General features: G+C 38.2%; 1 protein-coding gene across 1 annotated transcript; it reads left to right on the forward strand.

The window, feature by feature from the left end:
- Positions 1 to 435: 435 nt before the first annotated feature.
- Positions 436 to 26228, forward strand: ANLN (anillin, actin binding protein). Its single transcript, XM_075417890.1, has 25 exons — positions 436 to 488; positions 627 to 701; positions 1029 to 1168; positions 1545 to 1829; positions 2244 to 2590; positions 3303 to 3525; positions 4469 to 4662; positions 4795 to 4902; positions 5312 to 5432; positions 6317 to 6433; positions 6999 to 7225; positions 7785 to 7936; positions 8242 to 8389; positions 9024 to 9159; positions 9474 to 9656; positions 11438 to 11564; positions 12461 to 12509; positions 12589 to 12645; positions 13515 to 13553; positions 13907 to 13928; positions 14922 to 15034; positions 19454 to 19540; positions 22139 to 22246; positions 24294 to 24466; positions 24866 to 26228. The coding sequence occupies exons 1-25, from the start codon at positions 436 to 438 to the stop codon at positions 24987 to 24989; spliced, it is 3408 nt and encodes a 1135-aa protein (XP_075274005.1). The 3' UTR covers positions 24990 to 26228.
- The last annotated feature ends 1634 nt before the right edge of the window (positions 26229 to 27862 follow it).

The following is a 27862-nucleotide window of genomic DNA, read 5'->3' on the forward strand; positions in this document are numbered from 1 at the left end:
GGTGTAATAGCAACATGTTTTTTTTAATATTAACAGCCATGCATTTTATTTGTTGAATTTTTTTAATGACCTCTTGGCAATAATTTCAATGTTGTTTATTTTGTTAGAGGGTTAGTGCCAATCAGGTGACTGACTATATGCTTTAGCAATGTGTCAAAAAAACCCTACTAATAAGACTTGACAGTTCAAGACTGTCATGTGGCGATCCAGTAAAAAAAGTGATTACTTTCAAACATTCCTGATGACTTCAGGCTCCACAAAAGACTCCCTCCTTTTTTTAATTTTGCCATTACTTGTGTCTCTTGAGCCTAATTTCCTCTGAAAGCCAAGCTAATGGAAGACACTAGTTGATTTAATGACAGGAACTTTGGAACCTTCTGGCTAGCTTCACCTCTTCTCAATAAAAGAGTAGGAGTCTGAAACTTAACCGCTTCTATGGTTTTCATGGAAGCTTGTGGCTATGTGAAAACGCCCAAACCATTGCCTCTGTGAAGAAAATGCTGCAGCCTGTTATCTGTCTGGCAAGCCAAAGAACTTCAGGTAACCTGCAAACATGTACTGACTGACCAGATAGCAAGACAGTAGGTTGGAATGTGCTACAGTGTGAGGTACCTTTTGTCTAACAGGTACTGGCTGAAAATGGCAGAAGCTGTGGGTATTGCAATGGTGAAATCAAAGTATGGAGATCAGGGGTTATCACAGTGAGAGAAAGGCGGTGGACAGAAAAATCATGTAGTTGGCAGTGTAGAAAACATGTTTTGTTTGTCCTGCTTTCAGGAGGAGATAGTCAGTCAGAAAGCCAGACTTGAATATTTCTATCGTGTTGCATTTCAGTAGATAGTTACCAACATCTGAGAGCTGCGTTTGTCTTAATGTAGTCTTCACTCTAAATTTCTGGTGTTGTGGATCCTATGAGGTACTATATAAAATTCAATCATTTTTAATTTGAGCTGTTATTACTAGTTAACCAACTTATTACAATGTACAGTAACACATGATTTATTGACTACTCAGAAACTCCTTGAAAGAACCCGTGCCAGGCGAGAGAACCTGCAGAAGAAAATGGCAGAGCGGCCCAAGATGGGAGCAAGACCCACAATGCAGACCAAGAGGGTCAGAGAGCCTTTGTTAGAAACTGGTAACCAGGCACCTCTTCCTGGTGAAGAAGGTATTTTGCAAAAGCTTAATAAAGATTGGCTTTTGACTCAAGTCCATTCTGCTTTCTAAGGGCAAAGGAAAACCCTTAGTGTTTATCTTAACTGTACCCATTGCTGTTTAGTTTATCTGGCCACTAGGACTGAATATGGCTAATATTTAGCTTAATCCGAGAGCAGATGCTCTAAGTAATTAGTAAGCTATGTAGAAATAATTGTTTAATGCCAAAGATAGTGCCTTGTTCTTGATAGAATTTGGGAAGGGCAGTTTTTTGGGAGGCCTATCAGGGTATTCATAAATCATAACTTTGCATTCCAGTTTTGTATTGTCTCTGAAAATATTTTAGATTGTTTGGACACTAATTTGCTTGAATACTCTGACCTGTACAGTGAAACCTGGTACAAAGCCATCACCATCAAAGAGGCTCTGCCCTAACAATATAGAGACCGAAGCTTCCAGTTCAGAGAACATACAGCCACTTCCTTCAAGTTCCCCAAGCCGTCATTCTCCTGAGATGACTTCAGAGTTGCACGTAACTGCTTCTAACAGGGCTTCATTGGTTGAGCCTTTTCAGAAAGGAAAAACAAATGCCAAGTCAGAAAATCCTGCAGCTCTTTCAGTCAAAACACGTATGCAGAAATTGGCAGAACAGCGACGCTGCTGGGATAGTGAGGGTATGTTTCCTTGCTAAGCTGTATTGGTATTTTTCAGTGTTTGTGTTGATGATGTCTGCGAGCAGAAGATAATTTTCTGTGAATGTTGATATTTTCATAAACAATTCTTAGACAGCACCGGGAAAGGCCTAAAATAATGTAACTGTTGACTACAGCTTAATTTTGTACATTTTTTCCCTAATAGTGTGATGCCTTGCTCATGACAACAGTGACATACAACTAGTAAACTGCTTGGTTAAAAATGTGTTGGCTTTGCAATGAGCCTTAATTTAACTTCATTAGTCTCAATGCCTTCAGAGATAGTAGCTTGATTCCGTTGATAGCAAGATAAACTCAATATGTAGTGAAGTGGAAAAGATACAAATATACCTCAATGTATTTTATTAGCAAATAAACGTGTTTTCTTTTTTGCAGATCCCTCTGAATGTGTTCCTCTGTCTCCCCTCCAGTCAAAAGATCTGTCTGTTTCTCCACCTAAGCAGACATCTAATGCCCTGGCAAGTGATACCCCCATTGGGAGGAGAGGCCGTTTAGCTAACCTTGCTGCTACGATTGGTTCCTGGGAAGATGACCTAAGTCATCCATCTGCAAAGCAAAACAATGCACAAGAACAGCCTGGCACTACTTGTTTATCCAAATTGTCTGCTACAAGTGGAGCATCTGCTAGAATCAATAGTAGCAGTGTAAAGCAGGAAGCTGCATCCTGTTCTCAAAGGCTTGTTGAGGCTTCTATTAATAAACCGGCAAACTCAAAGATAGCGGTGAGTGTCTGATTTAATTGCTGATTAAAAATTGATTTGAGTATCGGGGGGGACAAATGTTAACTCATGGCTTTAATCTGGATTTACAGATTTAGTGTGAGCAATCTTAGTCTATTTACAACTTCTGGTTTATTGCAATGCAACTTGCCCTTTTCTAATAGCAGACATGAAACAGCTTAGAATCCCTTTTACTGAGACTTAAAACTGAGTGTACTTGTAAGTCTTCTAAAAGTTAATGTCAAAGTAATTGATTGCTGCTCTGTTGACTATCAGAAGGTGGCTTCTCACGGAGGTACTGGGTTTCACTCTAAGTTCATACAGTTGATTGATTTAAATTGTAAATATTAGTGCTGCATGAAAATTCAGTCAGGATGCTGAAATTAGTAGTACCAGATACCTATTGTTCAATTCATGCCGCTTATGAAATGACAATATCTGCTGTGTGCAATTTTGTTTAGAGAAGTGTGGGAAAATACCTAAAATAGCTGGCAAAAGCACTTGGAATCAAATGCTGAAACAATTTGAAATACTGGATTAAAAAACTCTACAAAGAGCTTATAACACTTGTTCTCAGCTTTTTCAATTTTTTGTGGAATAGGTGTGTTATGTTATAGTATGGTATGCAGAATGCTTTCATTCTTTTTCTCTTTGAGAGAATAAGAATGTACAGTCTCATCTTAATGTTGTTGTTGTTCTTTTTTTCCTTGTTAAGGATCCAAACAACTTTTTAACACAATCCTCAAAAGTCACTGTTCCCTGTTCTAAAGAATCTGAAGTACAACAACTGCTAACAGAGAATCCCTGCAGCCCTCAGAAAACTGAAAAGCTTACACAAACAGCAAAATCAACTTTGCTTCAACCAGTTCAGTCCAAAGAAGAGCCAGTCAAAGGAACACATGTGCAACTCGAACCAAAGGGTAAACCCACAACACCAGGTAAGCTGTGTTTCAGCTTCAATAAATGTTCATTCAAATTAGACTTGTGTTCTGTATGGAAAACTACATATTAGTTAAGAATTTATGGCAATGTATCAGATAATGCCTGTTTCCTGCTGTAACTTGAGTAAAGTCCTGAAGAGGTCAATAAATTGTACAGTTTCCATATTTTGCAGGGGCGTTTTCTTGGATGTGGTTTTTGTAACTCTTGAGAGCAAAATCAATTTATCTTTTTTTCTCTATGTAAAAATGTATCCTGCTAACATCAGTTAATCGAGACTATTCAGAGCTTCTTTCAAGTTGTTGGGCAATATGTGTATCCAATCTATATAAGGTAAAGAGTCTGCATAAGTTAAAAGAAATCAAAGCTAAATGCCACATAGATGCTCTAACTTTCCATAGTGTCTGTCTTTTGAGTGGTAGCATTGATGTTGAAACAAGTGATTGTCCTTAGTTTTAAATTCAACTGCTCCTTGGGTCAGAAACTTGGACGAACAGCCTGAACTCTTTGAAATGATGGCCAGTAGAGAAAATGTGTGTCTCTAGATAAGCTGACAATGAATGACAAGCTACAAGTGGGGTGGATGCCAATGTCTATGCCTTATGTACTAGAATGCTCATTTACATGAAAGATGCAAGTGAGGCTAGTTGTAGAGGAAATGTTGAAAAAGCAAACCAGTTTAAACAACTAGTGGATCACATGTGGACTTTAGTAAGAGAAGGGCATCTTTTTGCTCTGATTTGCTGCTTTATTAATTTCAGTGTTCTGCTACTGTGGTGACTTGCACTTCAGGTTTAGTTTGTATGGAGTATAATGAAAGAAGAGCTGTAAAGGAGACAGCTTAGTTGCTTCACTGAGAGCCTTCCTCAGGATGCAGAATTGCAGTGACTTCTTTCTGTGTTTTTGAGAGTTTCTTTTAAGGCAAAACAATTGTCCTTGTAGGGGGATCAGGAATTAAGCCCTTCCTGGAACGCTTCGGGGAGCGCTGTCAAGAGCGTAGTGCACGGAGTCCTGCTACGAATACTTCAGCGTGCAGAACACCCATTGTTACCCCAAATACAAGGACAATCCAGGAAAAGCTTCTCAAACAAAATGAAAATTCCTCTACTGCCAGTTTAGCACTTCAGCTTAAGCAGGTATGACTGCACTCATAGCTTGCTTATAAGCTTGGGGAAGATTCTTGCTGTTCTGCACTTAACTGAGGAATTTGAAATGTTTTGACATCTTAAAGCTGACAGCTTTTCCCCTGTTCCCCTTTATTTACTTAGGAACGTGAACGAGAACTTGCATGCCTTCGTGGCCGGTTTGATAGGGGCAATCTGTGGAGTGCGGAGAAAAGTGAAAGCTCAAAGAGAAAACTTCCAGAAGCTAAAATGGTAATGTGTTACTTCTATTTATCAAAAGATGATAGTCTGTGAATTGCTTTAACATGTTCTGAATGCAGGGATAGATGTGAAAATGTAAGTAAAAGGTAAAAACTTATGTTTTGTGAATGCCCAGGCTATGCAAGACTGCTTGTCAAGTGGTTTGACTGATTATTAACAAATTATTAGACTTTTTCCTCCTGCAAATCAGTTAAGGAGACAAGTGGTACTGTTTTGAGCTAATGGATTGATTTTTTTATGTTTACGTGTTTGGTTTTTTTGTACATAAATAGGATCCTACTTGATATTTGATAAGCAAACTCTTTTTCCTAGTAGATGCAAAAATGTGTTTATTCCTGGCAGTTTTTTTAGCCATGTTAGTACATTCAAGAGGTAATGTTCATGTTTTCATTTGTTCCAGGAAAGCCAATCTCGGGCTAGTCCGAAGCGTCCACCTAGTTCAGAGGCTACCACTTCTGGATCAGCAGAAGACACATCAACAGGTGTCAGGCCAGCAAAATCTCCCAGTGTGGAGTCTTCAGGTGAGACTTGTCGCTGTTTGCCTGTGGCTGATACTGGGCTGAAGCACTGCCCTTGATGTTTATGAGCAGGTAAACAGGTTAGTAGCACTGACGTATAGAACTGGACCTCTTCTTCGGTTACTGGTTTGTCTAAATCTTCTCATATGATAATAATACTCTGCACTCTCATACCACTTGAAAGATTGGCAAGACTGCTTTTTTGCTTCTCAGTGGGTTTACCAGTGTTTCGTACTTTCGTGTATGTTAAGTGCAGGGAGAGTGAATGAGAACTGTCAAGTATAGATTTAATCTATACTGTACTTGAGTATCCAAACTTCCACAATAATCTAATGGGAGGGAACTTTTCTGTTGTCAGTATCCTCTTATAATACTAATTCTTATAGTAGGGGATGTGAAATGAATTCTGAGGTGCTCATGACATCCTTTCTAGTGCTTACTGAATTGAAGAGCCTCCAGTTCTCTGTGAAAAGAGTGAACTTAGTTAATGCTTCTTATAGACATTACAGGGAAACAGGCGATCAAATGTGATTCTAGAAAAACAAGACAATATCTCTTTAGTTGGGTTTTTGTGTGGTGTATTTTTTGTTCACTTATTTTTAAAAATTTTTTTCTTTTTGCTCTTGAGTGGCTGCACTCCACTATGGTTTCAGTGTTGTTTCTTGTGCTATCAGTTTTCTGATTATAAGATAGAAGTCTAACTCTACAGGTTGTGGAGGGTATGTATTCTAATTTTTTTGACAGCAAGCTAACTGGAATACTTAATGTAGTGAGCTTTTAGTAAGTTGTCAGCTATATTATCAAACTTCGAAAATTCAATAACTAAAAAATAAAAATTCAAAGACTAGACATAATCTTCAGTGACTTCTCTTTTATAAACTACTTAGATGCTCCTAAATGTGAGGAGACTGAAAAACCCAGTCCTCTGAAGATCACTGAGCCAAAGAGCCCTGTAAAAGTGATGTCTGTCTCTAAACTTGAACAACTTGCTGAGAAACCGAAAGGTTTGTATTGAGTAGATGCATATTAATGCAATTAGTTATCTGTTGCCACTTGTCCAGTGGAGTCTTAATATCCTTGAAGTCTGAACGATTAATTAGCTAAACACCTGTTGACACTCATGTGTGTTTTGTAATGAGGTTTACATAAAACAAATCAGGAAACTTCTTTTCTTATAACCCTTCTATCTTGACTTTCAAGTCTTCAATGAATATTAAAACACTGACATTAAATTTTAGTGGGAAAGGACAGAAATGACTGCTCTGCTATGGGACTTGCAGTTAAGTTTCAGACCTGTTTGAATTAAAATGTTGAAATTTGTCTAACAAGTGCATAGTTTTATTCCCTCTCTGTATAAATTATGCAGCATATGTGATAATAGTATATTAAAATAAGGATAGAAGGTATACTTTAGGGTTCTATATGCCTGACTATAATAAAAAAATACTTTTTAATCAAGCTGGAAAAGTGAAAATAGTTGGCTTATCTGTTAACATCTTTTTGTTCATTCAATGAGAATGAAGAGTTTAGTCTTGATGCTACTAAAATTTTTTAAATGTCACCCTTCAGATGAAGTATATGAAATTGAAATGAGTGTGGATGATGAGATGGATAGCTCAAAAGTGATAAATGAAATTTTTGAAGCTCTTCAAGAGGATGGTCCAGACATAGAAAAGCTGAAGAAAGAAATGAGCATGAGCCTGGAAGGTGAAAGTGATGAGGATGAGCAGGAAGAGTCACTGAATATTTCATCGATGTCTCTGTTAACCCCTCTAGTGGAATCTGTTGGTCCAGAGGTGAGGGTTCTTAGGAGGTGGGGAAGGGCTTGCTTATCACACAGAGATATATAACTTGCTTGTGAACAGTGATACTTTGTTGTATTGTGATACCTGGGCAAATGAAGAAGTTACAAATGACATTTTGCTAATAAAATCGTAGTGAGGTAAAGTTATTTTCCTCTAAAAATAGCATAGCATATTGGATGCTCTGTGAAACTAGTAGTTTAACTTCTGCTAAATCAAGCTGGAGTATATACATCTATTGCTTGTGCTGGACTTCCAGTGGTATATATGCATTCTATCAAGTGGTTACTGATGAAAATTTGAAGAGAAATAATTATGTAACTGTACCAGTTTGGAAACTAAGGGTGAAATCTCATCAAGTTCAATGATATGTTGGCGTCTTTAAGTAAACATAAGATCTTGGTCAATGTCCTAGAAAGTATTTGTAAAAGTCTGTTAAATAGTATGAAGCAGCCTCCGAATTTACTGTTTATATGTAATCATGAAGGTAAGAGGAAACAGATCATGATTAATGTGGACAGATATCTGTAGTATAACCTTTTCTTCTCTCCAGGCCTTTGTTTCACCTTGTAAGTCAACTGGCGAAGGTAGTAGTATCAGTGATGTAAGTCTGAAGTCTGAAAAGTTCCAGAGGACTAAGGTCCCCAGGGCAGAATCTGGAGACAGTATTGGCTCCGTGTCAGAAGATCGCAACCTTCCGTATAGGTAATAAACACAAAAATCTCACATTCTGTAAGTGTGCAAATTAAGACACTGGCTTTTTAAACTCTTCTAACGAAGCATGCTGCTTACGCTACAAACGAAGCCTTTTTCCAAGATCTCTGCCTTTATCAAAGATTGTCTCTGTGTAGCCTTTATGTTGCTTAACATTAAAATGAGCTGATAGAATACTTTATAAAGCCATTTGGGCAAGTTGGAAAACATCAGTATCTGATACATATGTATGTATATAATCAAAAAAAAGCTTGGCACACCTGTGCAACATTTAATGGCATTTCCTCTTTTAAAAGTGTTGATGCATATAGATCTCAAAGATTTAAAGAAACCGATCGTCCTTCAGTAAAGCAAATCATTGTTCGCAAAGAAGATGTTTCTTCCAAACTAGAAATGAAAAAGAATGGCCCACCTGATCAAGTCAATATCAAAAAGAAAATGCAGGTACTTAATACACTTTTTATGATTTACTATTCCTTTGCTTAATTTCCCCTGTGACTCCGAGGACGTGAACATACTGCTTAGAACTGTGAAATTAGGTTGTTTAGCGTAAATATCTAACGATGGGGAATGATACTGCATAATTTTAACAGCTAATGCATTCCTTAAAACGATCATACTAAAGTGTAAGTCTGGAGAGAAAAAGCTATTGTTTTGAGAAGGGGGACGGGGATTCTTTATGTTATTACTTCTTTTGAATTGGGCAGGGTTCATAATTACTTACTTGCAGTAGGCAATATTCTGATCTTCAATGGTGCCTCATTCATCTGCGTTGCTGAATTTCTGGTTAACTGCTGCTTTCTCTGGTGAAGGGAAGACTAGACTGGATATAGAGCGTACAAACATGGAAGTCATTCACTCCCCACCATGTTTAAATTACCGCTGAGGTGGAAAAAAGTTGTGCTGCAATATTCTGTTGCAGAAGTAACAGCAAGCTGCAAGATAGTTGTAGCTTACTATCTAAATGATCTGATGTTTCTGAAACATATCCAAAAATGCTAATATCATGGTATTTCCTTGTTCAAATGTAACAGTAAATCTCTTCTTGCTAATTATTTTTACTACTGATTTACTCTAGGAGCTGAATAATGAGATCAACATGCAGCAGACAGTGATTCATCAAGCCAGTCAAGCTCTGAACTGCTGTTTTGATGAGGAACATGGAAAAGGCTCACAAGAGGAAGCAGAGGCAGAGAGACTACTTCTCATTGCAAGTAGGTTTTCAGATGCCAGTTCAGTTCTTTGTCATGAACGCTTTGCGAGGATTGATGAACTCTGGCAGTGCGTTTATTATGCTACCTTTTAGCTGCTTATTAATAGCTCTTCACCTGAAAAACAGGAGAGGGTAATATCTGTTCTGTTTCAGCTTCTTCTATAGGCAAGAGGATGTTTTTTGGTATCTTTCTTGTCCCTAATATTCCTACTATTCTGGAAGATGATTAACATTTATGTTGCATGTTACATACTTATGGCAAAAGAAGTCCAGTTCTTTGTTCTCTTACAACTATAATTAAATGTCTCTATGCAGCTGAGAAGAGAGCTGCTTTATTGGAAGAACTGAATAAACTGAAGAGTGAGGGACCTCACAGTGGAAGAAATAAAGCTGCTTCTACATCCACTGAATTTGCTCCATCCAGGGGATCTGTTTCCATTTCAGAAATGCGTCTACCTCTAAAAGCAGACTTTGTATGTGGTACAGTTCAAAAGCCAGGTAAAGACAGCAACTGAAAGCTTTACCCTTTCTATCCCTATATCCCCATCCTCTCTACATGTATTTCTAGTTTATTCTCCTTGGGCTTTTGTCTTCTGTGTTGGTGTTTCTCGGAACTCTGAGGGCGATGAAAATTTAGCAGTTACATACACTCGATCTGCTTTCTAGCTAAGTTTTTTTCAATATTTTCATTTTAGTTGCTTGTGAAATCTAAGAAACTTATGAAGACTTTACAAGCCAGTCTTAGATATTTTGTTTTTTTTTCTGACCTGTTGTGGAGGAAGTAGAATTTTGTATCTTGGGTTGTCTTCTCTCTTGTTGCCTTGGAATTTTTTTGAAGGATGCAAGTCTAATACTAAATATCATTGTATAAATTCTGACCTTTGGTGTTGTGTGAAATGATCATTAAGCTTCTATTTTTTTTTTTTCAATCCTTCTGTTAACATCCCAAAATACTTACTTACTTTGCGAAGGCTAGTCTTCTGTTACCTTGTCATATTTAAGTCACTAAAGTGTTAGTGTTGTTTCTTCTTTTGTTCCAGAACAATATCTGGTAATAACTCTTTGTAGGTCTAGAGACTTATTCTGGAACATATTAAGCTTATGCATCATGTGGTTGTTTAAGGAGTCTGCAAGCCTACAATAACCAGTGCTATTTTATGTAAGGTCACAGTGTAGTTGGATTCTTCTAATGGATTCCTACTTCTTGCCTCAGCAGAACTTGACAAAAGTAATTGGACAATATCTTTTTTAATACTGGTTACACAAGTAGTGTTTCTTGTCTACATGTTGTATGAAATGTAAAGTGTGTTTTTGTATCTTCAAATAAAACCACAGCCAAGAATATGAATGTAAAGATCTCACCTAACTGATCCCCCCAACATGTTACAGTTCTTGTTGCATGAGACAATTCATCTCTGTTATTTCGTAACCATTCGAGATCCTTTTCTATATGTTTAGTTTGTCGGTAATTCTTGCAATCACCAAATTGTCTGAACAAACTACTATGAATTCTGTTATCAAAACTTTGTTCTGGAAGGGTAACATCTTGCTATACCTTGTGCACCAGTACAAGCTCTATTAATCACTTTCATCTCTGAAGAGAACCTCAAATATAAAGAGTACAAATCGATGCTTACTGGAGTCTTCACCAGTTCTGAAAGCAGTGACTTGTCTTACATAACAGATCACTCAAATAGTGGTTTTTTTTTTAATGTGGTATGATATTATGCGATGCTTTTGCTTTACTGTTCATCAAGTTGCTGCACAAACTCCAAATCATCTTCTGACACTATTGACATGTGCTCTTATGGTTATCTTTCTTTTTTTCCCCTTATGTGAGAAGTTAGGGAAGTGAGTTGCCTGCGTAACCATTCTTTTTCATAGAACTGAAAAAGGAGGAGAATGGGCAGTAGTGAAAGCTGATGCGTGGTTAAGCTGGCAAGCCTAGAGAATAACAAGAATCTAAATAACTAAGATTAACTGCTGAATCTGACCGGAAGTTCTTCCTCTCGCCTCTCATGCACCGTGTGGTGTAGGTCTGGCCTGAGATGCCCCAGGCAGTAATGCAGTTGTGAATCCTGTGGAGATGATCTTACTAGTGGATGCAGTAGGGGAGAAAAAAAACCTTGTTTTAAGAGTAAGTTTATAAGCAAATCTTGACTGTAATCAAGTGTTTAAGTGAGAGGAACCAGAGATGTGTTTAATGGCACTGCAGTACTTAAGGGTTTTTATATACTTGGACACCTCGAGGTAACAAAGCCATCTGATATTATTTACAGAAGCAGCAAATTACTACTATGTAATAATACTGAGATCTGGAGCAGAAAACATGGTTGCAACTCCATTAGCAAGTACTGCCAGCTCCCTGAATGGAGATGCTCTTACTTTTACTACGACATTTACTATGTAAGTATAAAGAAACTGTTTTGGAACCAGGTTCACTCTGATGGTGGAGCACATGTAAAAATGTTTAAAAAAATCTTCATATAAGGATGTCATGTTCTGCAAACAAATATGGTGAGATCTTGTGGTGTGGTATTTCCTGCTTCAAGAAATAGCTGGAATGCACTTCTCTCAAAAGAGCGATCTAGACTTATTCCACCATCCATCAGCTAATTTATCTCTGCCTAAGATGATGTGGTTGGTGGTTGTTTTTTTTTTTTTGCAGCAACTGATGTTTTATATAGCTATTTGGTTTTGGTGTCTGGGGAAAAAACAGTACTCTTAAAACTAAAACTTTTACTAACAAACAGCCATTTGAACTCACAGCTTTTTAGCTAACATATAAGAGTTAAGGTCTTCCAAAATAAATAAGTGCTCCCTTTTTTAAAGTCCAACTCAATTGAAGTTTTCACTTCAAGCTACTTGCTCAAAAACAAATCTCTGTTTAGAAATCTGTGCCAGCAGTGGACTGAATGATGCAATCTGAGAAATGGTAGATGCATTCTGTCTGTCCCTTGCCCACCCTCCCCTTTTGTTCTATAAAGTATCTTAATAGTAATACACTCAAATCTGTAAAACAGCGATGTTGCTTGCAGCAGAGATGACTGTTGTAGACGTGAAAGGATCTCAGACAGCCCTATTGACCTGCAGGAACAAACTGACTTACTAGTGAGAGATTAGCTATTAGTCAGCACTGTGACTAAGCTTCTCTTGAGTTAACCTAGCTGCTCCTAGCGGCTTCCTGGAGATGTTTAACAAGTGGAAGGCAGGAAGAAGAAATAAATAACCTTAAACAAAAAACCCTGTTTTGAACCCTTCCATTTGTGTTTAACATATTTCCCCCCCCTCCTCCCTTTTAGGCATGATGTGTCAAATGACTTCGAAATAAATATAGAAGTTTACAGTTTGGTATGTATACCTTCCTGTCAAGAGGATGTATAAGGGAGAAGGATGGGTTGTACTTTCTTATTACTTTCTTGCCTTACAGGTGCAGAGAAAAGAAGTTACAGGCACTGATAAAAGGAAAAAAGCAAGTAAATCTAAGGTAAATGAAATGTGAAAATCAGTATGTTGTATTTCAACAAAAGGTACACTAGGAAAACTGCAGTCTTCAGGGAGAGCTGATGGATAGTCTTAGATAATCTGTTGCTTGCTCTTAATCTTATTCTTTATTGGAACATCTGTAGTGACAGATGGGTTATGGAGCCCTGCAGCTATTAGTAGATTGGACCTGCAGCACTTGGTTGAGTCTGAAATATGTTGGAGGGGAAGGAAAAGGAGTCTTACTAGTTCTGCAAAATGCTATGCTTTGGAAACTTTTATTTATTAGGTGTGGTGCCTCTGATAGTGATTTAGGGCTGTTACTCTCTATTTGACTTAAACTGTACCAGTCAATATGCCCTCCCCTGCAGTCTAATTTGTCTTAAAGGTTCCATTGATCAACTGCAACACTTTTACTTAACACTGGGAAAAAAGAAAAGCACTAGTTGCTTATTTTTAAAGCAAATGTGTTAACAACTCCTTGGACATAACTATTTCAGCTTGGATAGGGTGCACATTTCAAGTATTTGTGCTTGTATTGTTAACTCTTTAATAAGAAAATGTAACTTTGAAGTCCTTTTATATGAAGGAAAAATGTGTCTACTACAATTGTTTAAATGCATGCTGTCCATACCAAGCTAATGCATACTTAAACTTTTCTGTGGTAAATATTTCTGAAATGTAGCATTTCTTTGAGTGAAAGATGTTATATTCAGTCTGGGTTCAGAAAACAAGACTTACTTGTAATAACTAGTATATGTTAAAAACTGATTTAGATGATAAACCTTCAGTAGTCTTGCTGTCTAATTTTCATGCTACAGTGATGGACAAATTCAGTAGCAAATACACTTATCTTCTTATAATCTTTTGTAGGTTATTACTCCAAAGAGATTATTAACATCTATTACCTCTGTAAGTATGAATGTAATATGGTAATAAGATCTGGTTATGACAACTTCCAAAGGGCATGTTCCCACACTGAATAAGGCTGTGCCCATAGTGGGCTCTTCGTGTCCCTTACCTGAAACTCTAACTGTCCAGCTTTCTGCCAAACTCTTCAGCTATCAGCTGAAGAAATGGGTAACAGCTCTAAATATGTAATGCTGGAAATATGCAGTTACTACACATTTATTTGGGCTTTCTTTTCAAGTTGTTTGTTTGGTTTTAGTACTTCAGATCCAGTTTCTTTCTAATCTAGCTTAGTCTTCTGTAGAAACTGGCAGAAATTACGTTTCCACTAATCTTTTATTTCTCTCTTTTTCTAGAAAAGCACCCTTCTTACTCCAGGTAAGTAAAATCTAAATGTCTTATGCCAAGATGAACAATCTATGCTTGCTGTATAAAGCATATATCAATAAATAATACTTGTAACAGATGATAATTTGGGACTAATAAACACAGAATTATGTCAGTTTGCCAGCCCAGAAATTGGCCCTGTGTTTATATCTGAGTTACCATTATGTTTAATGGAAGATCTGTTCACAAAATCAAAATTATTATCTGGTGTCAGATGCTTGTGTTTTACATTAATTTCCTAAAAAAGTGAACTCAAATGTTAATATTTTTAAACTAGGGTCTGATGTCAACAAAGTAATACAGAGCAAACTTGAAAATATGAACAGATTCTGAAGTATTGCTTGTGTTTAGTGTTTTTAACATGTTTGTAGATTTCTGACTCTTGAGGGAGAACAACAGCATCTCTGAATGTTTTTCTGACTAGATAAAAATGTGTTAGACACTTGTCTGACAGTATGAGATACTTGAGCTAGCTTTAGTACAAATTGCAGCAATAAGGAGCTCATGAACTAACTGGACTGTCTGCTATGCTGCTGTGTCTAGTCAGATTCCTGTGCCTGAGCTATAGTGCTTGTTTCTATTGATGCAAGTGCAAAGAGGAATATAGGTATACAAATTTTGGAAAACTGCAGTGTGTCACTTGAGAAGAGGTTAAGAGGCTGAAAGTCAAGCTCCTGTTGCAGGGCATGTGTGCTTTGTTGTGTGACCGAGAGTGCTCTCTGCCCGCCTGAGACTTCTTAAAATGCTTTGTCTTTTCCTTTGTGAATATTTCAAAACTTCTTTCTGAAAGAAAATATCTACTGAGCACAAATGGTGTCCACCAAGCTGCTGTCTGAATGTGCTTCTGGGCTGCACTGCAAAGAGTACTTCTCCTGGAGTACCGAGTAGGACACGCATACAGTGGTACAAATAAAGCCTTTTTAAGCCTTGCAGCATCCAGATTGTGTGGTGTTATGGCTTGACTTCAACTTCTTTTCTCCACAGCCATGGCCAGTCCAGGTGGCCATAATGCTGTACGCACTACTAATTTCACCCTTGTTGGATCCCACAAGCTATCGTTGTCTTCTGTAGGAAATGCCAAATTTGCATTGGAAAAGGTAATGGGAACTATTTGTTATTAATCCAAAGGTAACTGCATATTACTAGAAAAACTAATGAGTCTGGGTTTACTGTTTTCAGGTGAAATCACCATCCTAGAAATGAAACATATAGGTTTATATATAATGTCATGTATTTTTATATATATAAAATTTATGTATAGTTTTACTCATAGTTAATTTCATATGACTGAAATGTAATTTTGAGATACAACAGCAAAAGACTTATATTATTATGCCAGGTGGTGTTTCCTTTCTGTAGCTCAATGTAAGGTACGGTTATGCAAAGGTGATGAAGGCATTTGATTATTGATTTGCTTCCACTGACAAAAAATTCATGTATGCAGTTGGTATCTCTCTACGTGGTCTTCATATTGTTCATTGTTCTTACAGTCTTAGCGATAACTGCAAGACATTTAGTATGTTTTAAGGATAATGAAGTATTTGATTTGAATTGACTCAAAAATTACTGTTTGAATATAGTTAGGAGTATGAGTTTCCTTTCTTATTCTAATTAAATTTGTACAGCCAAACTACCTTAATATTTTTTGAGCTATTATTGAGTTTTATACCATTAGTTCCTTGTCTAAACAGAATGTTTATTGGCTCTGACAATTACAAGTTGAAAAATACAATATTACATTTGCTGTAATCTCTGACCTCAAATATCTTACACCTAAAACCTATTTTAATACGTGTCTATGGCAGCAGCTAACCTAAGCTAACTTAAATTAATTCAAAAGTTAATACAGCTTGTAGTAGTACTAAATTACAGCTTTATCTATCCAAACAGCAGTGTAAAAATTAAATTTTCTTCTTGGCTCATTAAATCTTATGGTGATGATAGTAGTACTGCAATTACAGCTTCTGATGAGAGATAACAAGGGTTGGTTGTGCTTGTGCACGAGATTAAAAACAAAATACCGCAATAATCCCAGCTTGCTTTTTAGAAGTTTTATTTTTTGTGGATAGAAGCAGACTACTGAAACAGTTCACAAACTTAAGAGTTGAATTGCACTGCTGTTACTGATTGTGTGAACTTCAGAAGTACCAGCTTTGGTTCTTCAGCATAAATAGTTCTGGCTATGAGGAATATGTGTAGAAATCCTATTTTATGTATGGCTTGGTTATTGCAGCTCCTTGTTCATGGGGTTATGGGAAGCAGATTTTGCATTATATTCACCAATTTGGCTTTGAACTTTTAGTTTAGTCTTTAGTTTACTGGAGTGGACTGGTAAACTGTAACACAAGCACACGGTTCAAATAGAATTCCAGGGAAAACATCACCTGGTTAAATTTTTCCAGGTGCAAACTTCAACAGTTATGAATATGAATTCCCCTTTTTGTCAGTTAACTTTTTTGTTTAACTGTTGCCTCTTTAAAGCTTCAGTTTTCACTTGGCCTGTGGTGATACCAAACAGCTGCTTCTTAACTTCTTCAATGCATTTCTAATATGGATCAAACTGCTGCCACAGTGGGTTTTTTGAGTTTTATTCTTCCCGTTTATATGCACTGTTAAAATTCAGCGTAGTAAGGACCAAAATGTACTCATGTATAACTGTGTCCGTTTTTTAAAAAAAAACATTAACTTTACGCTAATCGCATTGAGTGTATTTCTTTTTTCCGTAGATAAATTTTGAAGGGGAGCAAAAGGAACTGTTGGGCTATGTGTTCTGGGACAAGGTTGCTATGATCCTCTAGTTTATAACTTAAAATATGCAACTGCTTCCTAGTGCACGTTGCTTATGCCTGCCTGGCCTTTTTGCAGTATTTATTTTTTTAAATTCTTTTAAGAAAAAGATTATAAAGGTATACTAACTAAACATAAGATGTTAGGAGCCTTTAAGACTTGCAGAATTTTACTCCATGTCTTTTACAATAATAGGCATGCTGCTAGAAGTCTAAGTTATTTAGGCCACCTAGGGTTTTTCCTTAACTAGCATGTGTCTCTTGTCTTCGTAGATCACTAGAGGAGGTTTTCTCTTACTTCAAAATAAATTGAGGTTTCTCTTAAAGATTGCTAGTCAAGAAATTTGAGCCAAGTTCTTGATCAACTGTACAGAACATAGAATCAGCTACTGCTGATAGAGGACCAGGGGAAAATGACAGGCAGTCTAAACGTTGGTTTAACTCAGTCGCTCAGGAACTAAATATCTTGTTTGTTGTTCTGTTCAGACCTTGTTCTGTCAAGACCTCTTTTTTAAGCAAAAAGTAATCGCAAAGAACTAAAATTTTGAAAGTACTAAACACCTCAAAATATGAGGTTCTTATTTGTACACAGATGTGTAATTAAATATTTTGCTTGGTGTATACATTTTTGGCTTTAGGAATTATGTAAATTTGAATGCTTGGAAGAAATAATTGATCTTTAAATTTTATGTATGTTTTCTCTCAAAACTACGCAGGTGATAATTTTAGTATTTATCATCTATTTGTAACCAAAAGTCTCCTAAGAAACCCATTTTTTTGCAAATTCTTGAGAGTTATCTTGAGTATCTTTACATATAATCTTCTGTAACAGTAAGCCAACTTATGGTAGATATCTGAATGACCGCACTGGGATGCAAGCTAACCTAGGCGTGAGCTTCAGTTTTCTCTTTAACTAGCTGGCTATTCAACAAATTGATTTCTTTCCACCGCTTCTGCCCCAAAGGCACACTTTGCTGTTGAAAGGGATATATTTTTGACTATAATGTAATATTTTCTCATTATGTGTATAGCAGGGTGTTTTGAGACCTGCATTAGTAATTAGTAATGGTGGCATAGGCTCTGCATAACTCATATGTTCCATTTGTTATACAGTCTTCTTGCTTTACTGTCACACAGCTCTTCACTGGTAAACTTCATAATCCACAAAGTAGATTCTTCTGTCCTGACATAAATTAGAAAGGAATGCAAAAACCACATACCTGAAGTGGGGAATAGGCCAAATTTCCTTGAGGCCCTCACCCAGAAATGGATTTTACTATGGTTTGGGAGGATATAAGCCAGCGTTCCCTAGTGTAGCATGTAGGATTATAGTTGTCTTTGCTGATAAAAATCCCGGACTGAGACAATTTATTTCTACGTGCAAACATTTTACTGTTTTTGCTTCTCAAGTGGTCATGCAGACTCCTACCTGGTGCTCAAAATTTTGCTGTTCTGTACTGTAGGGCCAAGTACACGAGCAAAACATGCATGCTGTAATGCATGCTATATTAGTTGAGTAGATTTAGCATGTATAAATGATTTAATCACCTGCTTGTGCACATGTGTATTATGTGTTTGGGAGGAAGCTGCAGTATGCCTACAGTTTGAAAGTGATCAATTTCTAACCATAACACTTATTTCAGTGTTCTGAAGGGTTCACTGAGGCCTACAGATGTACTCTTTTAACTACTGAGGGTTACTCTTGTTCATCTTAACCATTAAGAAAATTTAATTCTGTTTGATCGACATTGATTCCATGACTCTAAAAGCCACTTCATTATTGTGTACATATGCCTATTCCCTGGCAAATAGTTCGTTCTTTGTGTTTGAGCAGCACCCTCAACCTTTCCTGTTTTTCTAGTAAAAGTACCAATGTTTCTGATTTTTTTTTGGGGGGGGGGGGCAAGATTCTTACAGTATTGATTATTCAGATTAGCAAGAAAATAGGGTATGTATAATACCCTGCAGATCATAATTTGCATTTTGGACTAGCAATTTGTCTCTTTGCTGCCCTGTGGGAAAAAAGGGATGTGATTTCTTGACAGTAGTGGTGGGGAGAGCTCAATGTAGTGGGGTGTTATGTGTGGAGGTATTGGAAGAAGTCCAAAGGCAATCTTTGCTGCGTGCTCCTCCACAAAACTCTTGAACAGTGAATAATCACTTAACCAACCTCTGGCACAGTAGTTAAGCTGCATTTTTTCAATGGTAGAATATAGACCTTGGAACTTTTTTGTTAGAAGGGACTTGACTTGGGTCTTCAACACCTTGAGTGCCAGTTAAGAACTGCTTTCATTACTTTTTCCCCTTCTAGGTTTTATCTGAGTAGGCACTACTACATCAGTATCTGCCAAAATTGCTTATGGCATCCAAGTACCAATCCTGTTTAAGCTCACTTTCATCTTTTCCTAACAATGTCAAACTGAGAAGCTTGCAGGATGCAGACTGGTGCCTTGCATTGTTTCTAACCATGCTCGGAGTACCTGTTTTTCTAGATAGAAGCATGTTTGTGCATATGTCCTGAGCAAACTAATAAGCAAATAAGTCTTGAAAAGCTTCTAAATGAACTTGATACAAAAAGTTGTTATCACTGTCTTGCTTGAGAGTCACTGCTTGTTTCTGGCTGAAGATCCTAAGAACAAGACAGGGCTAACATACTGGTGCAGGTGGCTTGCTTGAGCTGGTAGAGTTGAGCGGTGTCAAAATTAAGACTAATTGTTTTACTTCTTGCAGGTTCCCTTTTTGTCTCCTTTGGAAGGTCATATATATCTAAAGTTAAAATGCCAAGTGGACTCCTCTGTGGAGGAAAAAGGGTTCTTGGTAAGCTATGAATTTAAAATTCTTTCCTTGGAAATTACAGGTCTTATTAAATTTCTTTAACTTCGCACATGTATTTGTAGTGATTGTAAAGCTTAAAACTGGCTTGATTTCCTCCCCCTGCCCCTGAACCAGACCTCCACTTTCCTAGTTTATCTTCTAAACATGCCTAAATTAAAGCTACCTTTTAGGAGTCTGCATATGTGGGCTGGATGAGTGGTCGGTGAAGTGGATAGAGAACTGGCTGAATGGCAGAACTCAGAGGGTTGTCACCAGCGGCGCTGAGTCTAGTTGGAGGCTGGCAACAAGTGGTGTCCCCCAGGGGTCAGTACTGGGCCCAGTCTTGTTCAACTTCTTCATCAACGACCTGGATGAAGAGTTAGAATGTACCCTCAGCAAGTTTGTTGATGACACCAAACTGGGAGGTGTGGTAGATACACCAGAAGGCTGTGCTGCCATTCAGCGTGACCTGGACAGGCTGGAAAGTTGGGCAGAGAGGAATCTGATGAGGTTCAACAAAGGCAAATGCAGGGTCCTGCACCTGGGGAGGAACAACCTCATGCACCAGGACAGGCTTGGGGTGGACCTGCTGGAGAGCAGCTCTGCGGAGAGGGACCTGGGCGTACTGGTGGACGACGGGTTAACCATGAGCCAGCAGTGTGCCCTGGCTGCCAAGAAAGCCAATGGGATCCTGGGGTGCATCAAGAAGAGTGTGACCAGCAGGTCGAGGGAGGTTCTCCTTCCCCTCTACACTGCCCTAGTGAGGCCTCATCTAGAGTACTGTGTCCAGTTCTGGGCTCCCCAGTTCAAGAAAGATGAAGAGCTACTGGAGAGAGTCCAGCGCAGGGCTACAAGGATGATGAGGGGACTGGAGCATCTCCCCTACGAGGAGAGGCTGAGGGAGCTGGGCTTGTTCAGCCTGAAGAAGAGAAGGCTGCGAGGGGACCTAATAAATGCTTATAAATATCTCAAGGGTGGGTGTCAGGAGGATGGGGCCAAGCTCTTTTCAGTGGTGCCTAGTGACAGGACAAGGGGCAATGGGCACAGGAAGTTCCGTCTGAACATGAGGAAGAACTTCTTCCCTCTGAGGGTGATGGAGCCCTGGCACAGGCTGCCCAGGGAGGTTGTGGAGTCTCCTTCTCCAGAGATATTCAAGACCCACCTGGACAAGGTCCTGTGCAGCTTGCTGTAGGTGACCCTGCTTCGGCAGGAGGGTTGGACTAGATGACCCACAGAGGTCTCTTCCAACCCCTACTATTATGTGATTCTGTGATATCTTTTTCTTCTAAACACTGTTTATTTGTTATTCTGAACTTCAGTTAACCTTCGCTTACTATAATCTGTGGTGTGAGATGAGATTCTAATTTCTCTGTGAAAAACTCTTACAGGTAGTCTCGGATATTTTTTTGTCTAGTAAAAAACCCTCCCCCTAGAAAAGGATTTTTTTTTTTTTCCACTGTGTTCACAGACTTTGACTTACAAGGAAACAACAGTATTTTTTTTCAGAAACATACTGAGCAGCTCTCTCTCTAAAAATGGACTTGGAAACTGGAGCTGCTAGCGTTGGCCTAGTGGAGGGAGCTCTTGAGATCATCTCCAGCAGATGGCAGTAAACGTGCTAGGAAAATATTTCTGCAAAACAACATTTGCTGTTATTTTGGTGTTTTCAGGAATCAGAATCTCTTTAGACTCTTTTTAAGCAGTTCTTTACGTCCCCTTTCCCTTTAACTGAAGTTCAACAGACTTCATTAGATGCAAGTATTTTCACACGCTTATGGTATTTGCTATTCCATGTTTTTGTGTACTACCTTAAAAAATTGCTTGTTTACTTGTACGATACACTATGTAAAACCTGAAGAATGGTCTACATGAATTACTAATTGTTTTCAGAGTAAGTGTTTGGAAACTCCTTTCCCCGTTAAAAAATATCATCTGAATTGTAAAGAGTGAAAGATGCAACACAAATTAATTGCAAGAAAAATTCTGTACAAGTTCAAGAGGGATCAGGGATAGAAGGCAGATACTAAACTTTCCATTCCAGTACTAATGAAATGGGGGATGAAACTGGTGTAATCTTGCATCCAGTAAAGTAACTGCCAACACAAATATTTGAAAATCAATTTCTAATTTCTTTTAAACTGACTGGACTCCCGAGTGCTGCCTGCAGAATAGCCAGACATTTTGTAATCCTGAACTTTAAGTCAAAGATGACTTAAATACCTAATCATAATAAATTATGTTCTACTAATACATGTTTTATGAGCTATTTATCATGTATCTAAGTATTTCTTCATTGTCTTAAAGTAATGGGAGTGCTTACCACTGTCAACATGAAAACTTAGTAATTTGCAATAACAGTGATAAGTGCATTTTGAGCAAAAGGCTGCAAACTTGAGAATGATAGCGTAAGCCCATTTTTATATGCTATCTAGAAAACAAATATACCGTACTAATAGAAGTCTCTTCCAGTATATATTTCTTCCTTTTCTAACTTTTACACCTATGAAGGATTATATTTGCGAACCATTCTGGTAGAAAAAATAGTTGAGTACAGACCAAGCTCAAGGTATGTTATCCTTTTTTTTTTTTTTTTTTTTTAAGACTATGTTCGAAGATGTTAGTGGATTTGGAGCATGGCATAGGCGCTGGTGTGTGCTTTCTGGAAATTGTGTATCTTACTGGACATACCCAGATGATGAAAAACGAAAGGTAATGCTGTTTTATAAAGCTCAAGGCTAAAGTTCTGTAGTATCCTACACAACTAGTTGTTGACTTTTAATGACAGTAACATTTAGACTTAGAACAGGTAAGTATATTCAAAGCCCAAGATACAAGTTTCTAAAGTTTCCATTGGGAATGGAGGGGACATACCTTCATAAATCTGACCTAAACCAGGGTAAACTTAGAAACTAACCACTTTATCTGGTGGGAAAGGGGAAAAGTGGAGGAAGATCCGTATTTAATTTCTCTTTTAGTCTTAAGACTATCCATTGTGCTTGTCAAATGACTAATTATTTAATTGAAATTGATCCGACTGTACAACCTCATAAGCAGACTGTATCTAGTTGCCTTAAATTTTAGACAAAATAATGACTAATGCTTAACATGGTAAAGAATGAAGAGTGTGCAATTCTTCTACATTGCAAAACATAGCTGTAATTATGGACTATCTTATTTGCAGTCCTTTTGTTACAGCTCTGCGTTGTAGCTGAAACTGGTGCTTTTTAAATGGTTCTCACGGAAACCTAAGTTACTGTCTGGCTAATGAGACAAATCAGCGGTTCATCTGTCACTGAGGTGAACCTTCCTGTCTCCTTAACCTGTTAGTGCAGTGTGTACTGAAAGTCCTTTTGAAGACTGCTTTAAAGAGGGTTTTTGACTCACTTAAGCAATTTACCATTAGACACTTGTTTGTTGGCAGAACATTTTCTTTCCTGAACTCTATGGCAAACTTGGGTCCTTTTGGTCTTCTATGCCAATCCAGATGCCCGAGTTTAGTTTCTTCCCTGCTAACAGAGGAAGACCATATGCTGATAGTTGACATTGCCGAAATATATCATTGTACTTTCTTTCCTGCTAGGAGAGAGGGAAAAATCTCTGCCTACTGTAGTAGAAGATAGACAAAAAAAATTGAGTTAAGCAAGAAAAAAGTTCCTAATCTGCTTTTGTCTGCAGGAAAGAAGCTTTGGTTTGTTTTCCAGATTCTTTTCTTGAAAATCTTCTAGACTTGTTTCACTATCATTGAGAAAGGGTCAGCTGCATTCTTTTGATATACTGTCATCTACAGCAATATAAACTCTATCCTTGTAGTGCATGTAAGGGGAGGTATCTATTATCTGTTCTACCATGCAGGGATAGATGTAGTACAGAAATATCAGTATTGGGCAGTGATTACATTAAATTGTGGAGTGTTTTTTAAATGAATTTCCCGTTGCTGTACATACATCACCAATATGCAACCTGTTTCTTAATGTTCTTTGAAACGGAGCTATCCTTCTTTTTCCTGTGACTTCAGCTATTTTAACTATCTATGGAATACTACAGGGAACATGCCCAATAAACAGCAAACTCTTCTCCAAGCCAAGAAGCAGCCTGTGAGGTTTCCATGATGAGGTATTCTGTAGGAGTGAAGAATCAGAGCCAAGGTCTGTAACTGACTTTAGGCATACAGCTGAGCCTTTGTCTAGAGAGTGCAGAAAGAGATAACTACCTTGAAATTTGAAATGCTCTTTATGGGGCTCTGGCCTTTGACTACAGAGGGAGCTAAAGCAGCTGGACGTGGCATTTAGGTGTTTGAAGATGAATCCATATGCTTATAGGCTTTGACAAGAATGATGCAAGTGTCCCTAAAGGTGGTCTTTTCTGCAGGCTTTGACAGGGTTTACTCTATCAGTTTGGGTTTTATTATGAGGCTCTCTTGAATTTGAGAGTTTAAAAGTTTTGTTGTGTTTTTTGGTTTTTTTTCTTTTAAGGAAAAAGGAAAAGTGAGCATATATCTTTCTAGAGCCTAAGCCTTTGGTAAGGGATGGATTTGTTACCTGTATTGTATGTGGCTGAGCAGGGCATGTTCCATTGTCTATATTATCTTGTTTCAGCTATGGCTCTTAAATGCAAAAAGTGGAATCTCTCTTTTTTTGTATGGAGTAATTGATCTGGGGGGGTGTCAGATAATATGGGGAAAATTGTCAAAGTATATGTTGTTCAGAATTACTCTTAATTGTAGTATTCTTGACTGATGAACTAACTTCACTTTCAGCATCCTCTGGGCCGGATAAACTTGGCTAACTGCACTAATCATCAGATTGAACCCGCCAACAGGGAGTTCTGTGCCCGTCCCAACACGTTTGAACTAATAACTGTCCGTCCTCAGAGGGAAGATGACAGAGAGACTCTTGTCAGCCAATGCAGAGACACGCTCTGTGTCACAAAGTGAGTGGTTAGTCATGAAGGTGGTGGGAGGTTATGGGATGTGTGTGGGAGGGGTGTCTTGCCTCAAGTAATAGTTTTTATAACATAGGAGCTTTACAACTTACACGTGCCAATGCAAAGCTCATTTAAATGCTAAGACTTTGGAATGATGCTTGAGCTGTTTTGATAACTTGGTCCTAATTTGTCTTGCTGTCCCATTTCAGTCTTCTGAGAACAAAGAACTCAACTTTCTCAGAAGTGGAAATGCCTGGTAGCTTGGTAGCAGGCTGGTGGAATATTGGATTGCGTTTTTTCCCCTGCTATTTAGGCTTCAGTGGATGATCAGCTTGACATTTTTCAGAACAATGAAGCAGAGGTGGAAAAGGATGCATCTAATCCATTGAGTTCTTTGCTTTTCAGAAACTGGCTGTCTGCTGATACTAAAGAAGAGCGTAACCTCTGGATGCAGAAGCTCAACCAAGTCCTTGTTGACCTTCGCATGTGGCAGCCTGATGCCTGCTACAAACCTATTGGAAAGCTTTAAACTCTGGAAGGGAAATAGGAAGAAAGTATGCATGCAAAAACTCTCATGAACTATACACACACAAAAAAAACCCCCAAAACTTAAATGAAAATGTGGGAAGTCCTTCTTGGGTCACTTCTGCTTTAATTTTGAGTGAGTACGTAACATTACACAGGACTATGCAGTATTTTTATTTCACTTTAAGATTTTTTATAACTTCATTACTTCCTAGCTTTTGAGTATGGTAGGAAGCAATTAGCTTTTTCTAAACGTGCTAAGTATTTATGTAACCTCCTCTTTTGGAAGTCTGTTTTAGCGAAGTACATAGTCATCTTTAAACAACTAAATTATTGCAGGAAATCACACTTCAGGGCAGGAAGTGGAGGCAAACTAGTGAAAAAAACAAACTTGTTACGTAACTGAGCTCTGAAAGAAACAAGAGCTCAGTTCTCTAACAAGGATGGTGCTGAAGCACAAGATTTGATATCAGAGGGTTTGTCAGTTGTTTTTTGTAATGATCAGGCATAAAAGTTACTAGTAAATTCTATTCTACAACATGCAATATAGGTATTTCTTTCTTGCACAGTGTGCTTTGGTCAGGACAAAAGACATGCACGACAGTCATACTTTTGCAGTTTCTCCTATGAACTGGTATGGATCAGTGCATGGCATGTATACTTTGTGGTTTACAGGTGTGGAATTATGTATGCAGTATATTGCACTTTGATAAAAATGAAAGGTCTTGAATATTTTTCTTAGGTCTTGCTGTAATAAAAAAAAAGACAGATAAAAAATAGTTTTAGGGTTGTATATGTCAGTATTTCCTGGGACTTGCAGTTTGTACAAGCTAGAATTCTCTTTGTCTGAGAACCAGGAATAGGTTGTAAAAGTGCTTTTTTTTCTGTAAGACACTACAAAGCTGCTACACACCAACTAATACTCCGCTGGCTGAAATTATGGGCCTTCCTCTCCCCCTCATAGACATATGCATAAATGCAGATAAAAGCAATATTCAGACCCGTCATTAAAATGGCAAAACTTCTCAGTTAAAGCTTGCAATTTTCACAGCTTTTCACTTAGTGAAATACTATCTCATTACTTCACTATTGTGAATGCAGTAGTGGAATACTTAAAATTGCTATTGCTGTTATATATTCACTCTTGAAACACTAAATTGTGTTAGCTTCTACTGGTTTCATCCTGCCACTTTTGTACTTGCTTTTAAGTCTAGTTTTCTTTTTCTGATGTCTTTAAATATTTCCAAAGTATGTATTGAGATTTATTTTATTCATTTAAAATAAAGAATAAAACACTTTATGCTTTTTTTCATAATGTTATCTGTGCATTTGAGATACTAATTTGTAGGCTGAAGAAGAAAAGCTGGACTCCACACAATGTTTAAGAAAGGATTGTGTTCACTATGTCTATCCCAAAATACTGCTTGATTTGCGAAAATAATGTGATGCCTCTGGGGTAGCTAGCTCCAAACCTTGTAGTGGAAGGCCAGATAGTCCACGGGCAGTTACCAGGAGTTGGCTGGAATGTTTGCGCATGTAGAGGCTGCTGGAGACCAGCAGCTCATCGCGTGTGAAGTGGAGAGATGGTTCTGCTCTCTTGTGGTGGAGGCACAGCAGCAGAGTAGCAAAACAACATGGACAGTGGAAGGACGGACTTTATCTGCAGATGCATGGTAGGCTGTCTACTTAAACTGCCAAGCAGATGTTAATAAAAATCATTGGATATAAAATTATGAAATGAGTCCAGAGAAAGGTGTTAGGAACAGAACTGGGTCTGAGAGAATAATTTCACATAGGCTAATTGGGCTGTTAACCATTGTAGAAACAACTCTGTTCACTGCCTGAGATGAAAATTTATCTTCATCAAGGAAAGGCAGAAAGTATAACAGGTGATGGCAGAGAAGCTGACCTGGGCACTGAGTTCCAGGAATAAGTGGTTGGTGGTGATGGCATGTGTCTGATGCCAGCTTAGCAGCAGGCCTGCCTTTGGAGCTTAGTGCTGCTGTGTGCCTCCTCCCCTGCCCCAGTCCCTGGCTCTTATAAGCATGAGCTGTGGAAAGGTCTTCAAAAATGGTGGTGGGGGTAGTCTGCTTTCTGAACATTGCAAGATAGGCCTGAGGGAGCAAGGAAAGCGCTGTGGTGAGGGGTGAGACTTGGCACAGGCTCTTGGCTGCCGGTGCGCTGGAGCCTGGATGAGGGCTGGAAGCACGGGTACTATAAAACATCAGCTCAGTATCAACTTGTGCTCTAGCATAATATTAAAATTGATTGCACCCTGTCTGCAGCCCAGAATCCTAGGTATCTTCCATCGAATATCTTGATTTTTGCAAAATTATAATGCTAAATAAGGCTGAAGGGTTAACAAAGCTTCAGATACAAACATGTCACCAAGTGGTGAGAGCTTTCTGCTCTGCAGGTCAGTTTTTTTGTGGGTGTAGCAGATGTTTTCAGAAGAGGCCAGACTGAGCAAATTCACATAGCTTCAGGCACCTATAGATGTTCTATACCTCAAAAATAGTTTCTGCTGTCTGATTTCAAACACAGCTTTAAGTCTTTGCAGAGCAGTTTATGAACAGAATAACATCACCAGAAAAACCCTTCCCATTCGCAGTGCGTTTGGAACCAGCCAGTGACATAGTGCCCCTCATATTCATACGCTGTAACTCTCCGCCAAAAAAGACCTTGACAGACCATTCGTTCTAGAAATCTGTACTGCTAAAAAGCTTGAATTTCATGGAACTATACTTGGCTTCCAAGAGAAACTCTTTTCTTTTTTTTTCCTGTTGGTTTCTCTCTTCCCTGTGCATTTGTCACCTCCAACCAACCGAAGCACGAGGAGACAGTTAAACTAGCGGAACAGGCTGGGATTCATAGTCC

This window comes from Opisthocomus hoazin, chromosome 4 (genome assembly GCF_030867145.1).
Source record: "Opisthocomus hoazin isolate bOpiHoa1 chromosome 4, bOpiHoa1.hap1, whole genome shotgun sequence".
Lineage (NCBI taxonomy): Eukaryota > Metazoa > Chordata > Aves > Opisthocomiformes > Opisthocomidae > Opisthocomus > Opisthocomus hoazin.

Bases quoted from the DNA above. Each gene is read 5' to 3' on its own strand.
- ANLN (XM_075417890.1), top strand. From the start codon at position 436: ATGGTTTTCATGGAAGCTTGTGGCTATGTGAAAACGCCCAAACCATTG. The intron at 1,169-1,544 runs GTATTTTGCAAA...TGACCTGTACAG, and splicing joins ACCTCTTCCTGGTGAAGAAG to TGAAACCTGGTACAAAGCCA. The intron at 4,903-5,311 runs GTAATGTGTTAC...CATTTGTTCCAG, and splicing joins AACTTCCAGAAGCTAAAATG to GAAAGCCAATCTCGGGCTAG.